Here is a 24097-nt window from a genome sequence, read left to right as displayed (position 1 = left end):
CAAAAAGAAAAGATAGGGTATCTTCTGTAGAATTTAAGTGACTAAACCCAAAACATGACCCTCAGGTGCTAAATGACACGTTTACCAGGTAGACTACTTCCTAGTCTAGGAGTCTACTGTTGCACACTTGCAGAATTGCTCTCAAACTTGCCTGAGTTGAGAAACTTGCTACCTGTGTCAGGCCCCAGAATTTCCGATGCCACAACTGCTTATTCCCCCACCAGGTGCCTCATAAAAGGACTGATGCATTAGCCAATCTTTATGTGAGTCCCAAAACACACTGACAGCAACAAGTTCAGTACTAAGAGACTAAAGAATTCAAGACAGTGACTGAGACAAAATAAGCTGTTTCATGGTTTAAATGATTAAGACACTTGTTCAGTAAAGTGAAAACAGGGGCTCTGTGCCCTGCACAGTCCACTGCACTCAGCCATCTTTGGGAGTGAGGTATCAACCCTTTCATACAGGAAAACTCAGCACCCAGCCTGTTTGAACTGTATCTTGCACAGAAGACAATCAGTTTTTCCCTGCCAGACAAAAAAAGGCTTATTCTTCAGGTCAGGGCTTATTCTTCAGATATGGAAGAAGAGATAGAATCACAGAATGGTTAGGGTTGGAAGGGGCCTTAAAGATCATGTAGTTCCAACACCCTCGTCATGGGCAGGGATGGCCAGGGTTTAACTTCTTTCTCCTAACACTGGACAGAATACATAAATGATTACTATTGCCTTTTTATAAGCAAGATGCCTATGCAGTCCACAATGAGAAAAAAAAAAAAGAGCAGAAAATAAACTCATCCCTATAAATAGCTCCACTGAGTAGGACAGTGCCGCAATTTACAGGGTTTTGCCGACCAAAGATCAATCTGAAGTCAAATGAGAAACAGCTCTCCAAAATTATGAAACAGAAGCTTTGCATACAGGATGCATACAGCAAAATAACAGGTCAGTGATTTTTTTTTGGCTGCACCCAACCTTTGTCAACATGCTTTAACTGGAAATGTAGTCACATTTAACAGCCTTACAATTTGGTACCATGACCTACTATTTTGCAGGATACTCGGAAATATTACATATGTGAGCAGAGCAACTGTATTTGCTATGCTGTTAGTTTCTAACAGCAGGTCTGATGCATCAGGCTTACTGCTCTTGGATCTGTTTTCATCTATTCAGCATACAAAAGGCATAAGCATTTTCATCAAAGCATTAAAAGTGCCTGTGTGCTCTCCACACTATTTCTTCTACTTCTGTTACACATAAGAAAAATACACGAGGGAAACTGCAAAAATACCAAAACAGGAGAACTTGAGGAGCAGGCTGAAAATCATCACACAATAGTGGCATGTCTGGAAACAAAACAGACCGTTTTGACAACTAAAGAAAACTACCAAGGCATAATTTTCAGTAAAGAGCGTCGTTTGGGGCTTTTTAAAAGCAAAAACCACAGGGGAGGGGGTAACAACACTTTCCTGTTTTCAGTTTTTTGTTCTACAGACACATCTTCTAGCTCTGCAAAATTAACTCTCTGGCTTAGCAGAAAATCTGATGAGCATTTGAGAGCTCATTTCTCCCATACCTTCAAATTAAAATCGAGTGGTCTAAGATCTGAAAATTAGGTTGGATCTTTTAAAAACCTGTATATAAGTGAGAAAAAACAGCACAAAGGAACAATATGTTACATTATTTATACCTAACTCTGTGTATTTACATAAGGATCAAAGTGTTTTTTTAACTACAGTCAGTTCCTAAAAGCATCACCCTTGTGTTACAAGCTATAAAGATATGCTGCTGCTACAGTATAATCCACTGATGAAAAACAACAGGTGACAAACCTATCTAAACTCATAATAATGTTTTGCAGAAATGATGATGCCCTTCCAATCATGCTCTTCCAATGAAGGTGAAGCTCTCTATCACCCTGCAAGCTGCCACTATAAATGAACATGTCTCAGAGATTTATAAAACCAGTAGCTGGTTTTAGAGAGCAGGCTAAAGACTTCTCAGCAGGCTAGACACAGTTCTTGGTTTTAGTGATGGCAAAGAGAAAGAACAGTGATAGAGAAGAAATCACCAGACACCACTGTTCTTTGGTTGGTACTTATGGCCTCTGTTTCCTCCCTCAGTAACTTTCAGCTACATTTCTCCACATATTTTTCTTTTAAAAAACTCCAGAAGCCTTGTTTCACTCTTTCCAAGATCTTTTGGTACAGAAAGGCCCTGTCTTCGGCACAAGACCTTTACAGGTGTACACAAGTGTTAGAATCATAGAATAGTTAGGGCTGGAAAGGACCTTAAGATCATCAAGTTCCAATCCCCTTGTCATGGGCAGGGCCACCTCACATTAAACCATGTCACCAACATGGCCTTGAACACCGCCAGGGATGGAGCATTCACAAGTTCCCTGGGCAACCCATTCCAGTGCCTCACCACCCTAACAGTGTTGAGCTTGTACGTGGGTTATACATATAAATATTACCTAAGTAAATAATGTTTTTGGTTCTGTAATGATAGATTACAGAAGTCTTGTATAGATTATAGAATTCTCTTCCAAAAATTAGGCTCCAAAAATTAGAAAAAAACCACCAAGAACAACTACAAAAACCCATGCAAACTCACACTTTTAGCCTTGCAATTTTCCCCTCTAATTTGCGTTTTCTTTCCTTTCTAACTTCACTTAGCAATATAGAATTCTAAGACAATTCTTCACTAACACAGAGAACATTAAAAAAACAAGTATCATGAAACTGTCTCGTTTTAGAAAGATTGCAGTAACACATTATCACAGATCAAAACCGCAGGGCCCTCAGCATTTAAACGCAATATTAGGCCCATTTTTTTGTACTCCCTATAAAACTTAATTGATTCCTCTTAAAACAATCAAACAAAGCAACCAACCACTCAGAGGATGGCAATCACCTGAATTTCCCTGTATTTATTTGTGTATCTCGTTGCATATGGCCTAGCTGCTTTGAAAGCCAAATTCAGTGACAGCTGATGGTCTACAAACCTCTGTCCAGTTCCATGGCACTGACTGTAACGTGGTATGTTGTACAGGCAAGAAAGTTTCTACATAGTCGGTCAAACCATCTCTAAATATCATCAGTAGAACTGTGCAGTATTTATTTCTACAAACAGTTTATTTACCAAATTGTTTTATGCAAATTGAAACAATTTACAAACTCAAGACTAACAAAAACATGGAAAAAGATCTGGTGCACCGGTACCCATCACAGAGAGAGGAGTGGGAAGAGAACAAAAACGATTTTAGAAGTTTCTCTGTTCTGCCTTGCCCTCACTTTAGCTTTTTCATTTCTGGTGAATTGGAAACATTTGGTGAACATTAGCAGGTGAGCAAGACTTATGAGAGCAAGAGGAAGGTAATAGGCAGGATAAATATGTAAGTTTACAGATTTCACCACAGTTTTCATATAACTTTCTCTACAGAGCAATTTAATTTATGCCCATTCCTCTAACTTCTCTGCCAAAAACTACTGGCTGGATAATGCCATCAGTTGCATAGACTGGCAGGGCCCAAAACTCAGCCTTCGAGAACTTATCCCAGTCATTTGTAAGTGCACACTACACATGTAACTTAACTTAGTATTGGAGTTTTTTAATGCAAAATCATTTTCTTTGACTCTGACAAGCTAAGTTTAAAACTATTGTCAAACTTTAAACTCCATACATACATAAAACATTTTATTGATAAAGAACTCATAGGTAATTATGCAAACCTCTGGTTCTTTATGCTAGCTTCACAGGATACCTGACAAAAAGGCTTTTTTTCTTAATTAAATCAGAGAGCACACATTCAAGCATCCTCACCATGGCGAATCAATTTGTGCACACACTGAATGAAAGCAAATTCAATATATAAACACACCATGGAACTGATTTCACGTAAGGTGTTATTATCAGCAGTATGAAAAGCATTTTTAAAAGCACTGTAAGAAACACTTTGACGGTGCTCCTTTAAAGATGGATATAAAGGAAGGTTGATACCTTTTTCCAATCCATAGATAGATCTGAGCATCACTGCAGTAAGGAGTGCAGAACTGATTTTTTACTTCAGATGCACCAGTAAGATTAAATTGATCCTTGCTCATCATACCATACAAAAATCAACAGAAAAGCTAAAGAACACGGAAAACCCCAGGGAATCTGCAGAGGAAAAGGCCGCAGATACATGTATTTTGAGGAAGAAATGGAAGCCCTGTGATGAAAAGTTCCTTATGATTTTAAGAGAGAGGGTTATGCCAAAGGCAGTATGCTCAAAAGGCGCTAACAGATAGCATAGCCGCAGAAGGCAGCTTACATAGTCTGCTAGAACGGAAACCTACAAAACCAAACCTGATACTCCTATGAGAAACTTTGACATTTCGTGCTTTAAAGTATAATAAACAAGAAGTTTGACCAGGGAGTTTACAAACCAAAGCACACACAAAGAGAAATGCAGCATTAACCTCCTCATGCCTCCCACATGGTTATCTGGCCGCAGTCATGCGGGGCTCCCATGGGCAGTTCCAGGCTTCCACTTAAAACAAAACTGAACATGTAAGTTAGGACCGTAAATATCACATCCAGTAGCAATAACAACTAATGAAACTGATTCAGGTTTTCCACAGAATCCCACACTGGTTTGGTTTAGAAGGGATCTTAAAGATCCAATTCCAAAACCCCCTGCCACAGACAGGGACACCTTCCACTAGACCAGATTGCTCCAAGCACCATCCAACTTGAACACTGCCAGGGATGGGGCAGCCACAACTTCTCTGGGCACCCTGTGCCAGGGCGTCACTAACCTCATAGTTTTTAAGCCCTTTATGCACACGTTCATCAGCAGAGAAATCCTTTCCCACCTCACACCACCCCTGAAAGACCCAGAAAATAAGGCCAACAAGCTACTGCTGCCTTGCAGCACAGGTGTACCCACTTGCTACTTCTGTTTAAGGCACACTTTAGAAAGCCGTGTGCGTGTACATACATTTATACGTTTTATTCTTATTACTATTATTTCAGGAAGCGTACTGTAAGCTCTTCTGCAAGCCCCAGCAGGAAGCGTACTGTAAGCTCTTCTGCAAGCCCCAGCTCGCTGCTCCTCGCCATCCCCCGTGAGAAGTGCAGGCAGCTCTCCGCAGCTCAGCTTTCCACACGCTTCCACTGCTGGGAGCATTCCGTGCCGCTCCCCGGCACCGCCTTCCCAGCCCGGGGCAGAGCCCGGCCCTTCAACCGCTCCAAGCCACGACCACCCAGCGCGGAGGAACGGGTGGGAACACGAACGGCCCCTGGCCCAAAGCGACGCCAGCAGCCGCTCTTCCCTCCGGCAGCGCCACCCGCCATCCCCTACCGGGATCCGCGGGCTCCCCCTACCTGTCCGAGCAGCCGCCAGCGGGCTCTCGCCGCTCCCGCGCCGCTCACCGCGCACCGGCCCGCGGCGGGGCGGCTCGGCTCGGCGGCAGGCTCGGCCATGCGGCGGCAGGAGGGCTCAGACCCCCTTTCGCTCTGCATTGGCCAGCGGGGACTTGCCGCTGAGACTCCAGCAGCTGCCAGGGCCGGCCGGGCTAGGGATGCAGGAGAAGGAAGAGGGTGGCCATCTTTGTTAAGGGCAGCGCTGGGAAGACGTGCTGCCGCGATACGCCCAGCTCTTTAGGCGCCCCGGAGAGGCAGGAGCGCGCCTCATCGTTGGCCGCCTGTGGCCTCAGCGCCAGGGGACGAAACGGTATCTGAAACGGGAGTGACTTGAAGCCACGTCAGGGACGGCGCTAGCCCTCCCGGTGTGCGGCCGGCCGCTGCGGCTGATTGAAGCCTCCGCCGCCGTCTTGGCTTCGGGCAGTCCAGCGAGGCAGCCGGGCGCTGCTCCTGTCGCCTTCCATCTTACCGTGGCCAAGAGGCGTCGGAGAGAGCGCGGTCCGGCCCCGCCGCGGCGGTGAGGGGTGGTGGGAAGAGCTGGTGGGGAGCGGGACGGGGAAAATGACCTCGGGCGGTGAACATGGAGGGTCTGCAAACCTGTAAGCGTCCCTGCCAGGAAGGGAGGTTAGCTCTTACTGTCAAGTTACTTCTTGAGATAAAGTGATTTTATTGTATGATAGTTATAAAGGGGGGACAACTTACCAGAAAAACTCCCCAAAGCTACTTGGCTTTGGTTCTTCAGCATTTAAACGTAAACATTTGCACCTTCCCTTCTCTCATTGATAGTTTTCACTGGAGTTAAACTTTAAAGCGCCAGGAACCACGTTTTGCAGTAACACTGTAGTTAATATGCAGGCTAAACTGTGTACCACTTGTTAAACTAAGATTTAACTGTTTCTTCTCAACTGATACACCTAATGAATCAGTTTCACTGCTTTGAAAGAGGGACAGTTTTATCTGCAGTTTACGTTAATGTATATTTCACGCATTGCAAATGATCAGCAATTTACGATGTTTGGAAATTTCAGGCTATCAAGAAATGAAGGTTAGGACATCGTGTGTTGGACTGCGAAATCTTCTCCAAGGGCTGAGCTACAGTGTCAGATACTACTCTAAGCGTAGCTGTCTTCAAACAGTATGTTTTTATAGTAAAATAAAACCAAAACAATGCTGCATCCTGGACTGTTCAGGAAGTACATGCATGCACAGGACTCTGCCACCTGGAAGCATCCTGCCGTGGAGATGCTTTTCCTGCAAGGTACGCTGATTAAGTATGGATTTAAGGTCAACAACCACCTTGGCACATCTGTTCAGGAAGCCTCTCATGTTTTCCAAATGTGGAGGAAACACATTTTTCCTGAAGAGTTTGGAGCAGGGGGATAAATACTAAGATTTCACTTATGTTCAAAGATCTGTGCAATTATTCAACTGGCGTGTACTGTTTTGATAGAAAGCTGCATTTTGGTTGAATTTCCTCCTGTAGTGATTTTTTAAAAATTGGCATATTCCAGAAGAATTCAGATAAAGTGTCAGGAGATAGCTGCAGGGAGAAGTAACCTAGGATAGAGGCAAAGCATCCAAACTGATGACACCAGACATAAACCATTGTGAGCTCACTCAAAACCCCTTGACTTTTGACGTGCTGACCAGTAAGTCATGGTTTGCACCATGTTAAATATTAAAATACGCTATTGACTTCTCATAATTCTATTCACATGTGATAAATGATACTTTTAAAGGTACTTGGATTTATTTCTGAAAGTAAATATTGTGTACATGAAGGGCAGTGTATTGTGCACAGTTAGAAAATAGAATGAAATCATTTCAGCCTTTCTGTTCTTGTGTTTCTAATACAGAGTGTGCTGAATGAGTCCTCAAAGTTTACTGCAGTATCACAGCCTGTAAACCTATTTATTTGCATAATGCATAAGTACTGTTTAAAAAGATTGCTGTTTTGGTTTCTCTTAAACATGTTTTCAGATGGATGCATGGTTGTTATAAAATTGTTTCAAGTTGACAGTGTTTCTGCAGACGTGACGTAAAGATCATCTTGTTGTAACCCTCTTATTTCTAACCATAATGTAAACAGTTCCTAAGTCTGTGTCTAAAATGGAACCAAATGTTTCGAGGAGAACATAGGAAGCCTTGATGGATGAGAATGTGTAGTTCTGTTTATTCCTTGGCAGTTTGCTAATGCAGTTACAAATACTGGACTATGACACTGGTTCCAGGATACAAAGAGGGTTTTTTTTTTTCACCTGAAAGGAAGTTGTGCCTGTTAACTTTGGAGCAAATATTTTCAAACATTGTCACTGATATACTTTGCTATCCTCAAAATCTTTCCAGATTAAATATCCAGAAACCTCATTCAGCTTAGGAAGTTCCTGAGCTAAAATCATTGAATGCTGGGGGAATACCTGTTGGGGAATATCATCTGGGCTTGTCACATTCTTACGCTTTCCTAAATATGAATGGTGTGGTTTAAATTCATAGGGAGCAGGTAGTTTCTCCTCTTTTCAAAGTGTACTCGTAACACTGATGTTTTAGATCTCTTGCCTCTGTGAAGACAAACCAGGAACAAACCAATGGTACTTGATGAAAAGTGAGGATGAGGTAAAAGTGTGGCCTATTTTTTAAGTTTAGACACATTCACGTAATACCTTGAATATTATAAAATGCTGCTTTTTGTGATCTGTGCAGTGTTATGTGCTGTAATACATGTTATTGAGCTTATTAATTGAACAAATGAGGTTTTACAGCAAGCAAAAAGAAGTAACATTGTAGCAATTTTAACGCATTTTTTTACATTTTTGTAAGAGAAGACAGTGTTGTCTTCATAGATTGTGGAAAACGAGATCCTTAAGCTCATTCCTGATAAAATTGTTGCAGAACCCATATAATTTCATTGCTTCATTCTACACCTGGTGAACATTTATGCTAACACTTCTGGGGAGGTGGAGCAAGAACCTGAACAAGCTGCCAGGACTCCTAGGTACAGGAACAGAGGTGTGGGTTGCATTGTTGTCTAGGAAAGAAAATGATGCTCCTCGTGACAGAAAGACTATGAGAAAACAGCTCTGAAGAAGGAAAAATAATAGAATTCCACAAAAAAATCAACTATAACCTAGTTTTAGAACAAGAAGAAACATATTAACATACAGTCAACTAAGATCATACATTGAGAGTAGCCTGAATTTTGAAGAGAATACCTCAATAAATATGTGAAGTAAATCACTTGACAATCACAGAGTGGTTTGCAAGAGACTTTAAGTATCATCTAGTTCTAACCCCCTGCCATGGACACAGCTTCCCCTAGACCAGGTTACTCAAGGCCCCCGTTCAACCTGGCCTCGAACACTAAAAGATCAGGAAGATCTTACTGCAACTGTGGTTTTTAATGGCACATACTATTATAATGATGCAAAGTTGGTTTGGGGTCTGTAGCTCAGGAAATACTATTGTTGCTTCAGTATATTGGAGTACAGAGTGCTGGCTTGTAGCCGTTGTTTTGTTTCCTTATTAGCAGGAAGGAACAAAAATCCCTTCCAAAAGGAAGCAAAATGCATCCCTAACAACATCAGGCCTTTCATACAAGAACCTTCTGAAATCAGAGCAGGAAAACTGGAATGACATTTCAGCAAGATACAAAGCTATGACAAAGAGAATCAAGGAAAAATTAGAAGAGTTACACGATAAGTATACGTTCAATCTGGAAAGTCCACGGGTAAGTGGCAAAAAAAAAGAAACTTGTATTGAGTACAAATAAAAAGCAGTGAAGCCATTCTTGCTGTAAAATGCTGGTTTACTGATTATTTTTTGTAGTTTTGAATGTTTCAATATTTGTGGATAGTAACAGCATGTGTTTAGAACATGGTAGTGTAGTTACCTTAATTTCTGCATAAGCCAAAGCAAGTAAAGATACAATAATCATTAACTTTCTGATAAAGAATACAAGACATTTTAATTTACAAGAGCAATTTCAGGTGATTTGAGCCTTTTGTTGAATTTAGAGGAGGTATAAGTAGCTTAAGTACCCTAACTTTGAAAGAACCTTTCTGATGCATGCAATTCCTACTTTAGTATCAAATATATATGCTATATTTTGTCATACGTGTAAGTTACAAGTATGTTGAATATAGGGATTCTAAGGAAATAGTCAAACTATGCGTTGGACTTGAAACATGTTTGGTTTATATTGAACAGATCAGGTTTGGAGAGAATGTGTACTTTGAAGAGAATGGCTGCATATTTCTTTCAAAAGCAGATGATGGTAAGGGATTTCTCTTCCTAACATGGCACAATTGTTAAAAATACTGTATGCATCACTTAATGTACTTTTCTGACATGAAAGGTTAATTGCTGTGTTTCTTAAATAACTAAAGAAAACTACTTTTACAAAATTCTGTCATGAGTGATTAATAGCTCTCAAATTACAAATCCAAAAAGGTGAGGTGAAAACAGTTAGTGAATAGGATATAATAATACTAAGGCAAGTTTCTGGAGAAGAAAGAGAGAAGCAATTTTTTTTCAGAGCCCTAAATTAACGTTTGGAAAACATGAAAAGCACATTGATGCTTTTTTATTCCTGAGGGAGTGGGAAAAGATTTTACTAATTGTGTTTAGTAAAAACAACTGTGCTTTAGGTATTTGAACTTTAAAATTTAACACATTTCCTAGAAGCCAAGATCTACACTTTTGAAATATTTTAAATAATAAGTACAAGACTTTATTTTTCCCCCCCTGGAACTGATATTTGTTTTATTTTTACAAAGTGCATTTGTCAGTATCTTGCCAGACAAATATTTGGTGTTAATAAATTACAGGAATATGCCTGTGAACACTGCTGACAGACTTGCTCTAAATACAGGCATTAATAATCACTGTTAATTTTGACAGTGCCTTAATTACAGGATTTCTTTGCTATCTCTATTTTTAAATGTAGTAGATGAAGAAAATGCTGACATTGTATTCAATACTGAAGATCTTGGCTTTTCTGATGCCTTTATTCAACGTATCAGAATTTCACCAGATCAGACATACATGGCCATCAGCTTAAAAAGTGAAAACTCTGAAGAGGCAACCTGCGTTGTTATGAAACTTGGTCATTTTCCTGTTGTGGAAAAAGTCATTCCAAGTGTATTTAGTTTTGGTAAGTTGTTTATAAATATCCTGTGGATCACACCAGCTTTCAAAGCAACATTTTTGGCAATCTACAAATAATAATAAAATATTTTTAAGAAATAAGGAAGCAACATTTTTACATTTAATCATTACAGCTGTATAATTTTTTTATTTACAGTTTCTTCCACAATGCAGAGTTTTAAGTTATCTGATGTAGATGGCAGTGACTGCTTTCATGATACAGTTTTTTCCTCACTGTAAAAGCAAGCATTTATAAATGTTGAACAGTCATGCATATCTGGGCTTTTTAATTTCATAGAATGGTATTTCATTCAATACGCTTCTTTAAGAACTACTGACATTAACTGTTTACACTATAAAGATCCTTGTGCGGAATGTTCTAGTTATTAAAGTCTTACAGCTACAACTATAGCTACTGTTGACAGCTGTAGGCACTTGACTTCACTGAAAAGCGTGCCCATGGTACCTTACGATTAAGTAGTGGCTGGAATTTCAACTGGACCCTAGGATGTGGGTCACAATTCATCACCCAATGAAGTAGATTCTTTAAGAATAGATAACAGAGCTTTACATTGCTTTTAAATAAGCAGAGGTAAACTGAAGTGAAAGGAGAATCTTTCCTTTTTTATAGTATAGAATCACAGATTTTTTGGGGTTGGAGGGGACCTTAAAGATTATCTAGTTCCAGGCCCCCCTGTTGTGGGGAGGCTGGACCCCCCCCACCCCATGTTAAAAAATATAGAAAAGCGTACAATAGTATGTATACAATGTTCCACATCATGTATTTTAGATTATATTATTAAATGTCATTAAGTAAAAGTAATGCAAGACAAAAATATCTAGGTAAAACTTCCTAGTTACAAAAATAAAGACTAACAAGAATTTAATGTTGTGTTTGCACAATTGAAATTTATAATGCCTGTTAAAAACCAGGCCTGCAAATTTGCCAGTGACATTTTTCACTATACTTGATTTGAACATCTAGCTAGGTTTGTCCAGAAGAATCAGTATATTCATAAACTAACTCCCTGTTACGTACGTAGGTGTGTCAGCTTATGGCAGGTAGTAAGTGTAGAAAAAAATGACTATCAGAATCATAGAGATTACACTCTTTTTGTCGATGTATTCAGGTGTGAGATACATGAAATACAGAGCTCCCTCAGTCATAAGCAAGAGAATTTGCATTTGCAGTATTGCGTATTGCATGATACACAATAGCAGGCAGACAAATGAAAGTGCTTGAAAATTTACATCTGTGATATGTAAATGGTAGGCTATAGAAAAACTTTAATCTCCCTCGTCTTCTTAGTGAACCTTTCAGCTTCCTGTGCAATTTGGAGCCACAGTGCTGTTCAGAGAGCAAACTGTTTGCATTACTTCAGTGTGGTACTTCCTCCAGTTCTGTATCAAAAATCAGTATTTATGCCTAAGACAGCCAGCATACAATAACTTTTTAAAGCATACGTATTAAACATCCTTCTGGTGACTTTAGGACTGGAGATAGCAATAATTTGGCTGGATCAATCAGATTACTAAATAGCAAGGTTCCTGTATTTATATGTTTCTAATGTTAGTGAACACATGTACACACATAGAAAACTGGAGAATTTTTATTTCAGCAGTACCCATGGGGCACGTGCATCATCTCTTTTCTCTAAATAGTTTGTATGCAGTCACATGCAGTGGTTCAGAGCTCATACTCCCTTTATTATCTTGCTGACTCCATGTAAGCCTCTGTTCCTCTGCTGAGTTTTAAACAGCCACACCTTCTATTTTCCTGTTACCTCCAGAACCCCCACAGGGTCAAGAGGTTGAGAGCTTCCTCTTCCTGGACCCTGGAACATGGTCCTCTGCCTTTATCTATTTGTTTATTTTTCCAAATGAGATTCTTGTTCTGTGGGATTCAGAGAAAACATGGAAAAATATTTTTGTGGCTTACCCCAGCCTCTGGGATATAGAAGTGCTGTCCTCCATTAGATGTCAGCTGTAGCCCACCTATTTTAACACTGGGTCCAGTGTTCATGGAGCTCCATTTTCTCTCAGTAATTGTATATACTGTTCCAAATTTGATATGCATTTGTCTTGTTTTCCAGAATGGGCTGCAAATGATGTTCTGTATTACACAAGTCAGAAGAACCTTAAATGCCAGAACGTGTTTATGACCACTTTCACTAATCAGAAACATACTAAGTTAGTTTATACAGAACAAGATGCAAGGTAATACTTATGTAAAATGTAACAAATCCTTCATGTATTCTAGAGTACCTTATCTGTAAAATATAACTGGTTTGGAAAGCATAGTCTTTCATATCATACTCCAAATAGTAAAAGGCATTTTTAACTTGAGTCCTGCTGTCAGTATTGCCATATGTAGTCTGAGAACGTGCTCTGTTTTCCTCTTGATATGTGATCAACAGAGATTTAACTTTCCTCTCTTACCTCATGAGTTCAGCTGAGTTTATAAATGTCAAGGTCAGTTTCAGGTCAGGTTGTCCTTTAATGAATGTGTGACAGTTTCATACAGGGTAAATCAGACTGTGGATTTCATTTTGTTTTCTCTGCTATTGATGTCTGATATGTCTTTAAAAAAAAAACCATAGAAGTTCAGGCTAATCCTTGCTCTGGGTAATGGATGAGCAAAATCATTACAGCATTCCCAGAGACAGAACTATTGTTGACTGAATACCCTCTCAATAACCTTTCTTGAAGCAGTGGTTTAGGAAGACAAGAAGGCTCTAGCTAAATTGAGGGCAGAACTAGTTTTTCAACTATGCAGCATGTGGTCGATTTATACAACATTCCATAAATGTTTGTGATTATTCGTAATTCAAGTTACATAATAAAGAAATTTCTATTATATGTTCCTCTAAAAAAAACAGGAAAAATAAAAAATCTGCAGTTGAGATGGAGTAAATAAGATCCTTTTGTTCCAGCGGCAGTTGATGCATACTTTTGGAAAATCAAATTGCACTGACCTGACACTTCCCCACAGGGAAACTGTTGCCATAATTCTGAAGGTCACAGTCATTACAGTAAATCTTCTAGAAACTTACTCTAAAGGTTCATGTGCTATTGCAGCTCATAACTGAAGTTACTTGTTCATTGGAGATGGCAAGACATTCCTTTGTATGGACACTGAGCAGTTCCATTCTACATCTGACCAGCTCTTTTAGGTGCAATCAAATCATTTTTGATTTCTTGACTTCTTTGAAAAAAGCTACAAAGACAGAAAAAATGAAAGTAATATCAAGGTCAGAGTCCTTGGGGAGAAGTGTAACCCGCATTTCAGTTTGACTCTCTCTGAGGTAAGGTCAGCAGAGCTGAACTGTTGGAATCTCTACTGCATGCAGTACTGCACTCTTGCCAAATTCATGTGTATTAGAGAGGCAGGAGGCTGATTCCTTGCAGACTTTAGATCCCCTGCTGTGCCTGTCCTCCTTAAGATGTCAAGAGGGTGCAATTAGAAAAAACAATAGTACCAAAAAAACTGGAGTTCCTCCACCTGCAAATAATTAAAGGCACTGAAAATGCTGTGTATAGCATCCTTTTCCTTCACCAGTCAAATTTATTTTGAAGTCTAGAGGGATCATTATTGCAGTCATGTATCTGATCTGTATTAATGCAGATTACAGTACTCAACCCTGCAATTTCTTGATGAAATCCTCTGGATCTTTGTGTTGTACAGTTTTGCTTTTATGGACATCCAGTCTTAAAGATTCAAAATGGCAAAGAAACTGCTGTGTCTCAAGATGGGATGTTCCAGTTAATTTGGATGACTCATAAAGAATTGATTGTGAATTTTAGCCTGAATTTGTATACTATTAACATCCAGCCACTGGTTATAATCCTGTTTTCTGTTTCTAGATTTTATAAGCATTTAAATCAGTAGATACTTCCTAGTTTCTTACATAGTTCCAAATCTAGTTCCTAGCTTCCAGCTTTATCAGTGCAACCTGCCTGTCTTGTCTCGTATAGGCCTCTGTACTTCTTTTTAAGATAGTCCTTTTTGTCTTACTCACTTCAGACAAATTTAGGGCAGTAACACTGAGGCTTTTTATCAACTTATAATAGCTCTTATTTGTTATTGCTGTTCCCACAATATCTTTTATTAATTTGAATTTAATAATCCATTACTACTCAAAAAAGGTGTTACAAGCTCAATGAAAAGTTCTGTGTTGTGCCTGAATTTTAAAGCCTAAATACATCAATGAGCTTCCAATCTTATCTCAGTAATGCAAATACTTGGATTCAGTTGGGCAGCAACTGATCTGCTTTCTTGTCATATTTGTGGGGTTTTGAATCCCAGGATAGCAGGAGAGTTTCTCCAGCAGGAGTGGGTTTGGGAACCAGGTAGTTTGGAATTTCTTCAGCCTCTTCGCAGGCATGCCTTTTTCACCTTGCAGATGGAAGCCCATGATTCTGAAACAACTGATCTATTTTTATAATACTAATCAAGTTTAAGCTTTTTTTTCTAAAAAAATAATTATTCCTTATAGGTTTTTTGTGGACATACATTGCACAAAAGACAGGCGTTTTCTCACTATCAACAGCAACAGCAAGACCACCTCAGAAGTTTGGCTGGTTGACTGTAGGCATCCTTTTAAGTCACCTGCTCTTGTACAAGCACGAACAAAAGGGGTCATTTACCACATTGAACACAGAAATGACGAGTTATATGTTCTTACTACATATGGAGAACCTGCAGAATATAAGGTAGTTTTAATCGATAATAAGATTCCTTCAGGTAACTGTTGCAGATCATATAGAAATAGTAAAGCTGGCTTTTAATTCTGTACTTCATAGCTTATTGAAATAATTTAAGAGAATTACACTGAAAGACTGATAGAAGTACATGGACTCTTACCTGCTGCATGGCAGTTTGATTCTGACTCTTACCTGCTGCATGCCAGTTTGATTCTGACTCCTTTGGCAATATCAACAAATGAATATGCTTTAACAGTCGTTTCTCCTATATTAAAATTTAAGTTGGCTATCTAAGTCGATGTAACCAAACCACCTGCAGTTCTGGCCATGCTGAAAGCACTTACTACATTAAAATTTCCTACAGATTAACCTATGAGAACTGAACTTTTCTGAATGTTACTGAATTGTTCTTCCATTTTGCCCAAGTAAAGAGAGTTTCAAAGCCTCCAGTTTTAGTCAGGCAAAACCCCCCAGTACAAACATAAATTTTTGCAATAAAGATGTTGCATGAGTTCATTTACATGTCTGTACATCTTATTCATAACTCTTAACTACATCTTGGTTTTATAGCTGATGAAGGCACCGGTAGCTGCCAGTGGCAAGGAGAACTGGCAGTTGGTTTATGCACTGGAAAAGAAAACCAAGCTAGTAGATTTGGAGATGTTCAGTGATCACTGTATTATGTTCCTGAAGAATGCCGGTCATCTTTACTTAAATGTGATTTCTTTTGTTTCACATTCAGTTCAGTCAATAAAGGTAAGTTTTAACACTATTATTTTTATTTTTTTTTTAACATAACAATATGATGAAAGCAAAGATAAATTCCAAGAGTAGAAATTGTTTGGAAACTGTAATACTGCGAAGTATTATGCCTACTGTATATTACCTGTGGCTGTTTTTCATGTGGTGGCTTACTGCAGCACTTAGAAAGTTAGGGAGCACCTATTCTATGAGACAGCCTTCAGCTTATTACAGTCAAGCTTTTTACAATACAGCTGATTTCTAATGTAAAATAGGACTTGATTCCCTAAACACTCCACTTAGTTTTACTGGGCCTATTTTTGGTTACATTCATCAGCATAAGCAAGGAAATAAGCCTGGCCCTCCCACGGAAGAAACATTAGAACATTCCAAAGACAAGTACGGACACTGTTCTGTAATGAGTGGGAAGAGTTGATGCTGCAGTAGAATTTGTGCAAAGTATTGCTTCCTTTCTCTAGTTGTTGCTAAATGCTTATGGATTAAAACCAGAATGACTCAATTCAAACCCATAATTTCTGGAGGCCGTTCAGGCGAAATACTTGATTGATTTGTTTGCCTGAAAAATACAATCTGAACTACTCCCAAGTTTATTGTGACAAACTACCAATGCTGCATTCTATAGAACTGCTACAGAAAAAGGTTTTCAACAAAGTGCACTGTATGCTCTCGAAAACCTTCATTGTTGAATATGGTCATAGTTGATTTATTCAGAAAGGGTCTGCAGTTACTCTGGAGAACTTGGACTTCTGCTGCCATTTCAGATGTCACTAGCAACCCAACCCAAGTAGTAGTCTGGCAGAGGGTTTGACTATGTCCCTGCGGCTCTCAAAGAATGAATTTTGATTTCTTTTATTCTTAGCAGAGTTAAAAATCTTAAATATAATAACAGTAAGTGTCTGAAGGTGAACGTGCCAGGAAAAGGTTTTGTTCTTCAACAATGGCTGGCACTAGGAACAAAGTTAAGAGGCAGGGGTTTTCAGTGGCTTAGCATTACTGAGCTAACTCACAGCAAAGGCATAACAACTGACATGGACTTGGCTGTATAACATGTTGAAGTAGAACTGAAAAATCAGGGGAAATAGGATCTAAAAAATAAAAACCATGCAGAATCATTTCAAAGAATGTTTTAATAAAAAAAAAATCTGCACTAATGCCCATTTGAAACTGAACTTGGATTTATTTTTCTATTTTTTTTTCTATTTCATTGTGCAGCTTTATCCCATGGCCTTAAGGAAAAAGCTTGCCAAAGCCTTTCAGTTTTTGACTGTTTCATTACTGAGCTTAAAAAAAATACTTATTGTGCTACAGACAAGTGGAAAATATTCAGAATCTTTTTCTCTGAAGGACACACTAGGCAAAATTGTAAGCAGTGTTAAGGGTCGGTCTCACTTGAAATGCCATGTTTTCTCAGCTACCTACATGGGCCTGTGAATTTGAATTGGAATCTCAACCTGAACATACCACCAGCACTTGCTATTTTCAGCTCATGTCCCCGGTACACCCCCCTAAGCGTTTTGCATATTCATTTAAAGAAAATAATCTCATTGAACCAGCTGTGCAAGAGGTACCAATTATTACGAATTGTCACACTACACGTTTACTAGCTAAAAGCAAGGTAAGAATTTTGCAGTCCTTTTCTCATTCCTTTTATTCTTCCCTACCTCCCCACCCATTTAAAGAAAATGCATTTGGCAGGGAATAGAGATTAAAAAATGTAAAGAGCAGTTGGTGCTATAGTTACTAAACAGTGGGTGTTTTCTCCAGTGCTACAGGGAAGAACAAGAAAGAGTCGTGATGTTTTTTTTCGTTAACCTGGGTATGCTAAAGGAGATAATGCTACATGATGAGTCAATCAACTTAGTATGGTATAACTTAGAATTGGTAGTTGATATGTGCTGTCATACTCTCCATGATAAATGAAAAGGGTGCCAGCTGTTGAAAAGAACACCCTACAACCAGCTGCACAACATAGATCAGGAAAGGAAAGTTTTAGCAGCCTGAACATAAAAATTTGGAGATGTTAATAAAGAGTTTGTGCTGCAGTAAGTGGTAAACTATTTTGTTAATAATAGCTATTCTTGGTGTTAACAGGGGAAGGAAAACTTGGGTACTTTGGTAGTTTAAAAACTCCTCAGGTGTTGCACTTAAATGAATTTTATACTCTGCATCCGTAAGCCTACACAGCAGAGGTTCAGTCTCCTGCTTTATTTTTCAAGAGTGCTTTGTACATTATAAGTGAAAAAAATTACTGTAATCAGAAAAACACATTTTAAAATAAATAATTGAAGTTTTCATTGCTATGTGTCATTGAGATTTCTGCAATGTCCTTTATTGTAAAATACTCCTTCTTTTCCAGGATGAAACATTGGTGCCAATTACAGTTTTTCATAATATGAATTCTAAAGAGCTACACAGGAAACCACTTCTCGTTCATGTATATGGAGCTTATGGCATAGATTTGAACATGAGCTTTAAAGAAGACAAGCTGTTGTTAATTGAGGAGGGCTGGATATTAGCATATTGCCATGTTAGGTAAGTTAAATAGAAAATAGAATTCAGATTTTAATCTGTGGGATATACAGGTATTTCTTGATATGCAGCTGAAGAGGTACAGTAATACTTTTTTTTCATGTAGCTATACCCAGTTGTTCATGCTTTTCACTTCCATCTCATTTTACAATTTTTTAAAAGTAGTTTTAACAAAAAAGTAAATTTACCTCAGGAAAAAAAGATTTGTACTTTCAAGACCACATACTGCAGGTAGGTTTCTGAAATCAGCAGGATTGCTGTGTGTAACTTCTCATCTTCTGACACCTCATTACTTCTTGTCTCACCTTTGCTCAAGAAAAATTTTGGTAACATTCAAATTGCAGTGACACGCTACCTCCCTCTCTTTCCAAGAGTATTGTGTACTAATGTTCAGTCTGTGTCTTCTGAAAGCCATTTGCCTTCTACAGCAACTACTTAAGCATTTAACTGGCATCTCTGCTTCTTTTATTGGCTAAATCCTCTCCAGTTTAGGTACAAACCTACTACTTTTATGTAATCACTGTAATACACGCTTCACATTTTCATTGAGATAATAATTCAGTAGCTAAAGAAGAGAGCAAAAGAATTGCTTTATGGAGGGGAAGGAACACCTGTTCCAAAACAAATTCAGTATACAAATATATTCAGTCTGCTATAGTCGGTGACAAGCATTGTGCTGTTCTTCCTCCCACTCCTCTAAGTATCTTAAGATGTAATTCAGGCCTAGATGAAGATGGATTCTTCATCCAAAGATGAAGAGACTACTCAGTTAATTTTAAACTTGAAACCCGAATAAGGAAACTTCAGGTGGCTTAGAACTAAAATCATGGTGGTGTAGAAAGAAATAGAAATAAGTTTTTAAATCCTGTATTACAAAACAGAACATTTCAAATAGTGTTTAAAATTCACGAACTAGAAAAAAAAGCCCCACTTTCTAACACTCTCAGAATTTAAGCTGTATAGAAGACAAATCCTGAGGGCCTCAATGTGGAGCTGAGAAATACAATTTTACTGGTTTTAATAAATGCTGGTGTTAGTGATATAAGTATTCAAAATATTTCAGATACTTTAATAGCTTCCTGTACAAAAAAGATAATGTCTGATTTTGTATTGCCTACAGTGAGGATGTCATTTCCTAAAGGGATGCTTTTCCTGTGAGTTTCAGGACACAAAGGCAAGGAATATGCCTGTGCAGTTAGGATTTTCACCAGTCATCATGCACAGATTTTTTTGCTTGAATGTTGTATATTTTATGTGTAAAGGAGAGTAAAGACAAGCATAGAGAAGAGTTAACAGGGAAGAGAAACTGTGGTTTCGTAATTCTGAGGCTGCTGATGTCTTTCATTAACTGAAGCTTTGCTGTGTAATGTTTTCCAAAGAGACTCCAACTTGACTTGCTTTAAATTTCAGGGGTGGAGGAGAGCTAGGCCTTAGCTGGCACAAAGATGGGTGTCAGCATAATAAACTCAAAGGGCTCCATGACCTTAAGGCTTGCATCATGCTGCTGCACGAGCTAGGATTTTCTCAGCCAAAATACACAGCACTAGCAGCTGCCAGTGCTGGAGGAGTTCTTGCAGGAGCCCTGTGCAACACTGCTCCAGAACTCATCAGAGCCATGGTTTTACAGGTGAGGTGCTGCAGACCTTGCATGGATTATGATGTTAAACTGTATCTTTGGTTCATTCTACCAGTTTCAGAATTGGAAACATTCCAATTCAAAGTTCCCTTTCCTCATTTGAGAAAACCTTTAACTAGGCCTGTGAGGTCCTCTGTCCTATTTGCTAATTTTTCTTTTTTAATAACTTCTAAGGCTCCTTTCGTAGATGTCCTAAATACAATGATGAAAACTCATCTCCCACTGACAATTGAAGAACAGGAGGAATGGGGAAATCCATTAGCAGATGAAAAATGTATGAAGTATATCAAAAGCTATTGCCCATACCAGAATATTAAGCCACAGGTAAAACTATATTCTCCATGTGGAATAGTACTGTAATAAAGTGTAACAGTTTATGATAGAACAAAAAGTGGAAACTGGAATTTTTTGAAAAAGTCTGTTTTACCTTTTCAGTGCTTTAAACCCCAGTGACTTTAGAATTGTCTTTGTTGCTGCTTTGTGTGAAAATGAATCATTAATACAAATATAAACTATTCCAGTAATGATCTTGGCAATATTTGGAGTCATAAATGACCCCTGAAATCAATCAGATGCCATCTGCTAAATAATCCATAGGCTTCAAAACCAGCTCTTGTTACAGGACTGCCAGGAAGTAATAGATTATTCTGTCATAACAACCTTAATATGTAGAATACCTTCTACTTTTGTGGTATTACAATAAAATAAATAGAGAAAAATCTGTTACTTTATGAGAAAAATCAGTTGTCAAGTATTAAACTGGTTTTGGTTTTTAATCTCAGTGTTACCCTTCAGTTTTTATCACGGCATATGAAAATGATCAACGGGTACCACTAACAGGAGTTTTACGATATGTTCAGAAACTTAGGAAGGCTGCACTAGATCATGCCAGCAGAACAAATGAGAAAGGTAAGAAAAAGAATATCACGGATAGAGCTAACTAAACCATATTAGTAAGTCATGTAATTAAACACTATAGTGATTGACTCTTCCTTAGAAGCATTCATTTGTACAGTACAATCCAGTATCTAAAGCTCTGAAGTAACTTCCATTACCTGCAGAGATGAGATGTGCAGTCACGCGGACAGATAAACCTCAGCTTCTGAGATGCACTCTCCAGAGCCTTAAGAGGGTTCAGATATCTCTGTATTGTAGACCTGCCTGAAACAGTTAAGCCCATGTGTTAAATCTGAAACATGACAAACCACAACAGGCTAAGGAAACCCTCTTGAGATGAAAAAGACTAGGAGAATATGAGTGGGGCTTACACTTTCCTAGGCCTCAACATTTTGGTGACCATTGGACAGTGCTAGATGAACCCGTACTGCCTAGTCCAGCTACTGATACAGTCAGCCTGCAGTTCTCAGCAACACATGGATAAAAATCTTATTTTTGCTGCTCTACAAAAAACTACTTTTCCCAGTTTGCTCCCACTACAGGTGTTAGTCCAAGTTAGAATAACTAATGCCAAGGGAGGGACACTTTTATACCTGAAAGTTAACACTAGCTTTGGGACTGTTTCCAGCAAAAGATAACACTCAAGCCTTACTATTTTCTGGTACCAGCCAGTCTGGGGAGAGGCTTTTACCATCAGTACCAACAGAAATCTTGAATTAGCTTGAATACATTTCATTATGCTTCTCTGCTAGCAGCACAACTGCAGTGATTGAGAAGAGATAGGGGATCCTATCAATGCTGCTTCTTTCTTTGCTCAGAAATTAAAAAGCATGTATTTCCAAAAAAACCTCAGACAGAACAAAGATGCTAAATGTATAAATATTTTTCAAGTATATATTTAATAAAAATACAAACAGTCCATCCAGCAAGCCCCTATATGATTCTCTTCTTAAGGAATAACAGAAATTCTGTCAGGACAGAAGACAGAATTATTACCTATATGTGATTCTATGATCCCTGACCTACTCACATCCCCACTTACCCTTTCCTCGTTCATTCAATGTCAAATGACCACTAGCTTCATTGTTCCAGGAAATTGGATCCCTAATATCATCTTAGACATCCAGGCAAGCGGCAGTCATTGCGATTCATCTTGGGAGGATTCACTGAATGAGGTATGCTCCCTTTGCTGCACAAAGCCGTAATGTGGAGGGAGGTGTCCCCTTGATGGGTACTTCAGCCTCAGTAGTTCATGGGAATGTGTGCTTGAATGTGTGTTTGAAGTATCAAAAGAAAAAGAAAACAGACCTGCTGGAATTAAAGTTGCTCTTGCAACCTTTTATAAATATTGCAAGAGCAACTTCTGGTTTTAGATATATATAAAATTCAATGGGGTTTTTTTTACATATATATATATATACATACCCAGATATTTTTATATATTTATCAATATATAATTTTTACAGATATAAAAGAGCCAGTGACAGAGCCATAGTATTTAACCTCATCATGCCTTAAGACCCAAAATAGTGTTAAATGCCCATTGTAATGTGCTGAGAACTTTGGATTAAAGTTTCTAAGTTGTGCAAAACATCGTACCAGCAGGAAGAGTCATGAACTGTAGAGCAGTAAGTGCCTAAAATTGTCATACTGGCTCTTCCATCTTCCTCATGAGTAAAACATATGTGATGGGTTTGAGCTTTACATAAGCTGTACTATCAAAAGAACGCTACTACAATTAGGTTTCAAGATTTCGCACTTTGTACAAGTGTACGTTAACAGCAATACACTGCCAAGACCTGACATACCGTTACCAATGTCTCAGACTATCACAGTTGGATACAAATTTTATTACAGTTAATTTTAATAAATCCTAGCAAATGTTATTTGGTGGTTGAGGCAGTTATTCCCAAAGTTAATTCTTTCAGGGAAAGCCTCATTCTGTCCTAGGTTAAGATATTGCTTAGTATTAGTATGGGAAAGGAATAAGATTAGAATAACTGTACAAGCACCTGAAGGTTTATAGAGCAAGGAATTTTTCTATTTTGTAATGAACTGTTTTCATTGTTTCAGGTTGCAGGACACCTTGCTTTTCTGAACAAAGAACTTGAAGTATGCCATCTCCAACATCATAGCAAGCCCTGCAAATAAACACATTGACCACCTGAAGAACTTTGGGTCGGATTTTTATTGATATGAAAAGCGAACACAGTCTCCAGAGGTAGCTCCTCTTGGATCCCTGCTTTGTGGGTATAAGCAGAAAAATTCAAAGACAAAGTTGGATATAGCACTGGCTTATAAACATACAAACTAATAGCCAAATTTCTTCCCTGTCAGATAGTACAGAAGTAGCCACCTGCATTAATCAGTCTGTTCAGTACGGTTCTCACATAAGCGAGCAGTGCAGCACAGTTAGTGTGCAAAGCCAACATGTGAAATACATATACTTTGTGCTCACAGCCTTGGCAGTTTAAGACCTCTCTTTCAAAACCACATTTTACACAAGGCAGTGTAACTCCCAATAAGTTTTTGATTTAGAAGTCTCGCTGGTTAGAAGTCTTCTAAAACTAATCCCCATGTGTAGGTGATGATGACTATTGCCCTTCCTAGCTACACCGCAGCCATAGTCTACTCATCATATGGTGGGATCAGAAAAACTGCAAAAAAAAAGAAATGGTTCTTTTTTGAGTTAGCTTTTGAATCTTTGAGTTCTAAGATTCAAGAACAGGAATCTTAGAACTCTTTCATCTGAGCAGATTCAAAATCTTGAAGTTACCTTAACTAGCATGGTAATCTTTAAAAAAGAGGTGCCAAAGTCCTCCAGAAGACAAGATGAATACCCCAGGAGGAGATGCCAGAGCTTCTCCAGAGGATAAAACACAAAGAATGACTCCACTGAAGCAACCTGATTCATACTGAGCTGAGCTCAGTAGTTTGGAGCAAGGCACCAAACTGCTGCACATTATTTGTTAAGACACATGTTTGGGGCAGCTAATGGTACCATTACTGAAAAATACAC

General features: G+C 38.7%; 2 protein-coding genes and 1 long non-coding RNA gene across 8 annotated transcripts in view; 1 reads left to right on the top strand and 2 right to left on the bottom strand.

The window, feature by feature from the left end:
• Positions 1-5623, bottom strand: part of CAMKMT (calmodulin-lysine N-methyltransferase) — a 210175-nt gene extending 204552 nt beyond the window's left edge. The window contains exon 1 of the mRNA XM_061367200.1: positions 5370-5623. Within this exon, the coding sequence (XP_061223184.1) occupies positions 5370-5507 (138 nt within the window). The 5' untranslated portion in view covers positions 5508-5623. The remainder of the gene's footprint in view (positions 1-5369) is intronic.
• Positions 5624-5721: 98 nt separating this feature from the next.
• On the top strand, positions 5722-23250 carry PREPL (prolyl endopeptidase like). Of its 6 annotated transcripts, none has more exons than XM_061367195.1 (16): positions 5722-5925; positions 6437-6666; positions 7956-8027; positions 8935-9132; positions 9612-9678; positions 10351-10557; positions 12644-12767; positions 15047-15263; positions 15825-16010; positions 17428-17631; positions 18373-18548; positions 19956-20172; positions 20356-20505; positions 20964-21090; positions 22171-22253; positions 23152-23250. In XM_061367195.1, exons 2-16 carry the CDS (start codon positions 6448-6450, stop codon positions 23227-23229), a joined length of 2325 nt encoding a protein of 774 aa, XP_061223179.1. In that variant the 5' UTR covers positions 5722-5925; positions 6437-6447; the 3' UTR covers positions 23230-23250. The 6 variants fall into 6 exon arrangements, with proteins under 6 accessions (XP_061223179.1, XP_061223180.1, XP_061223177.1 ...); XM_061367196.1 differs by having other exon boundaries at positions 8932-9132; positions 10354-10557; XM_061367193.1 differs by having other exon boundaries at positions 8932-9132.
• Positions 12644-14415, bottom strand: LOC133219699 (uncharacterized). Its single transcript, XR_009727487.1, has 2 exons — positions 13604-14415; positions 12644-13130 (listed from the first exon to the last, which is right to left on the bottom strand). It is a non-coding gene; the product is annotated as an uncharacterized LOC133219699 (long non-coding RNA).
• Positions 23251-24097: the final 847 nt, after the last annotated feature.

The sequence above is a fragment of the Neopsephotus bourkii genome, unplaced genomic scaffold (assembly GCF_033783945.1).
Source record: "Neopsephotus bourkii isolate Nb327-2 ecotype Australia unplaced genomic scaffold, CSIRO-AGI_Nbou_v1 NB_1373, whole genome shotgun sequence".
Classification (NCBI taxonomy): Eukaryota; Metazoa; Chordata; class Aves; order Psittaciformes; family Psittacidae; genus Neopsephotus; species Neopsephotus bourkii.
This window is presented reverse-complemented; position numbering and strand designations above follow the sequence as displayed.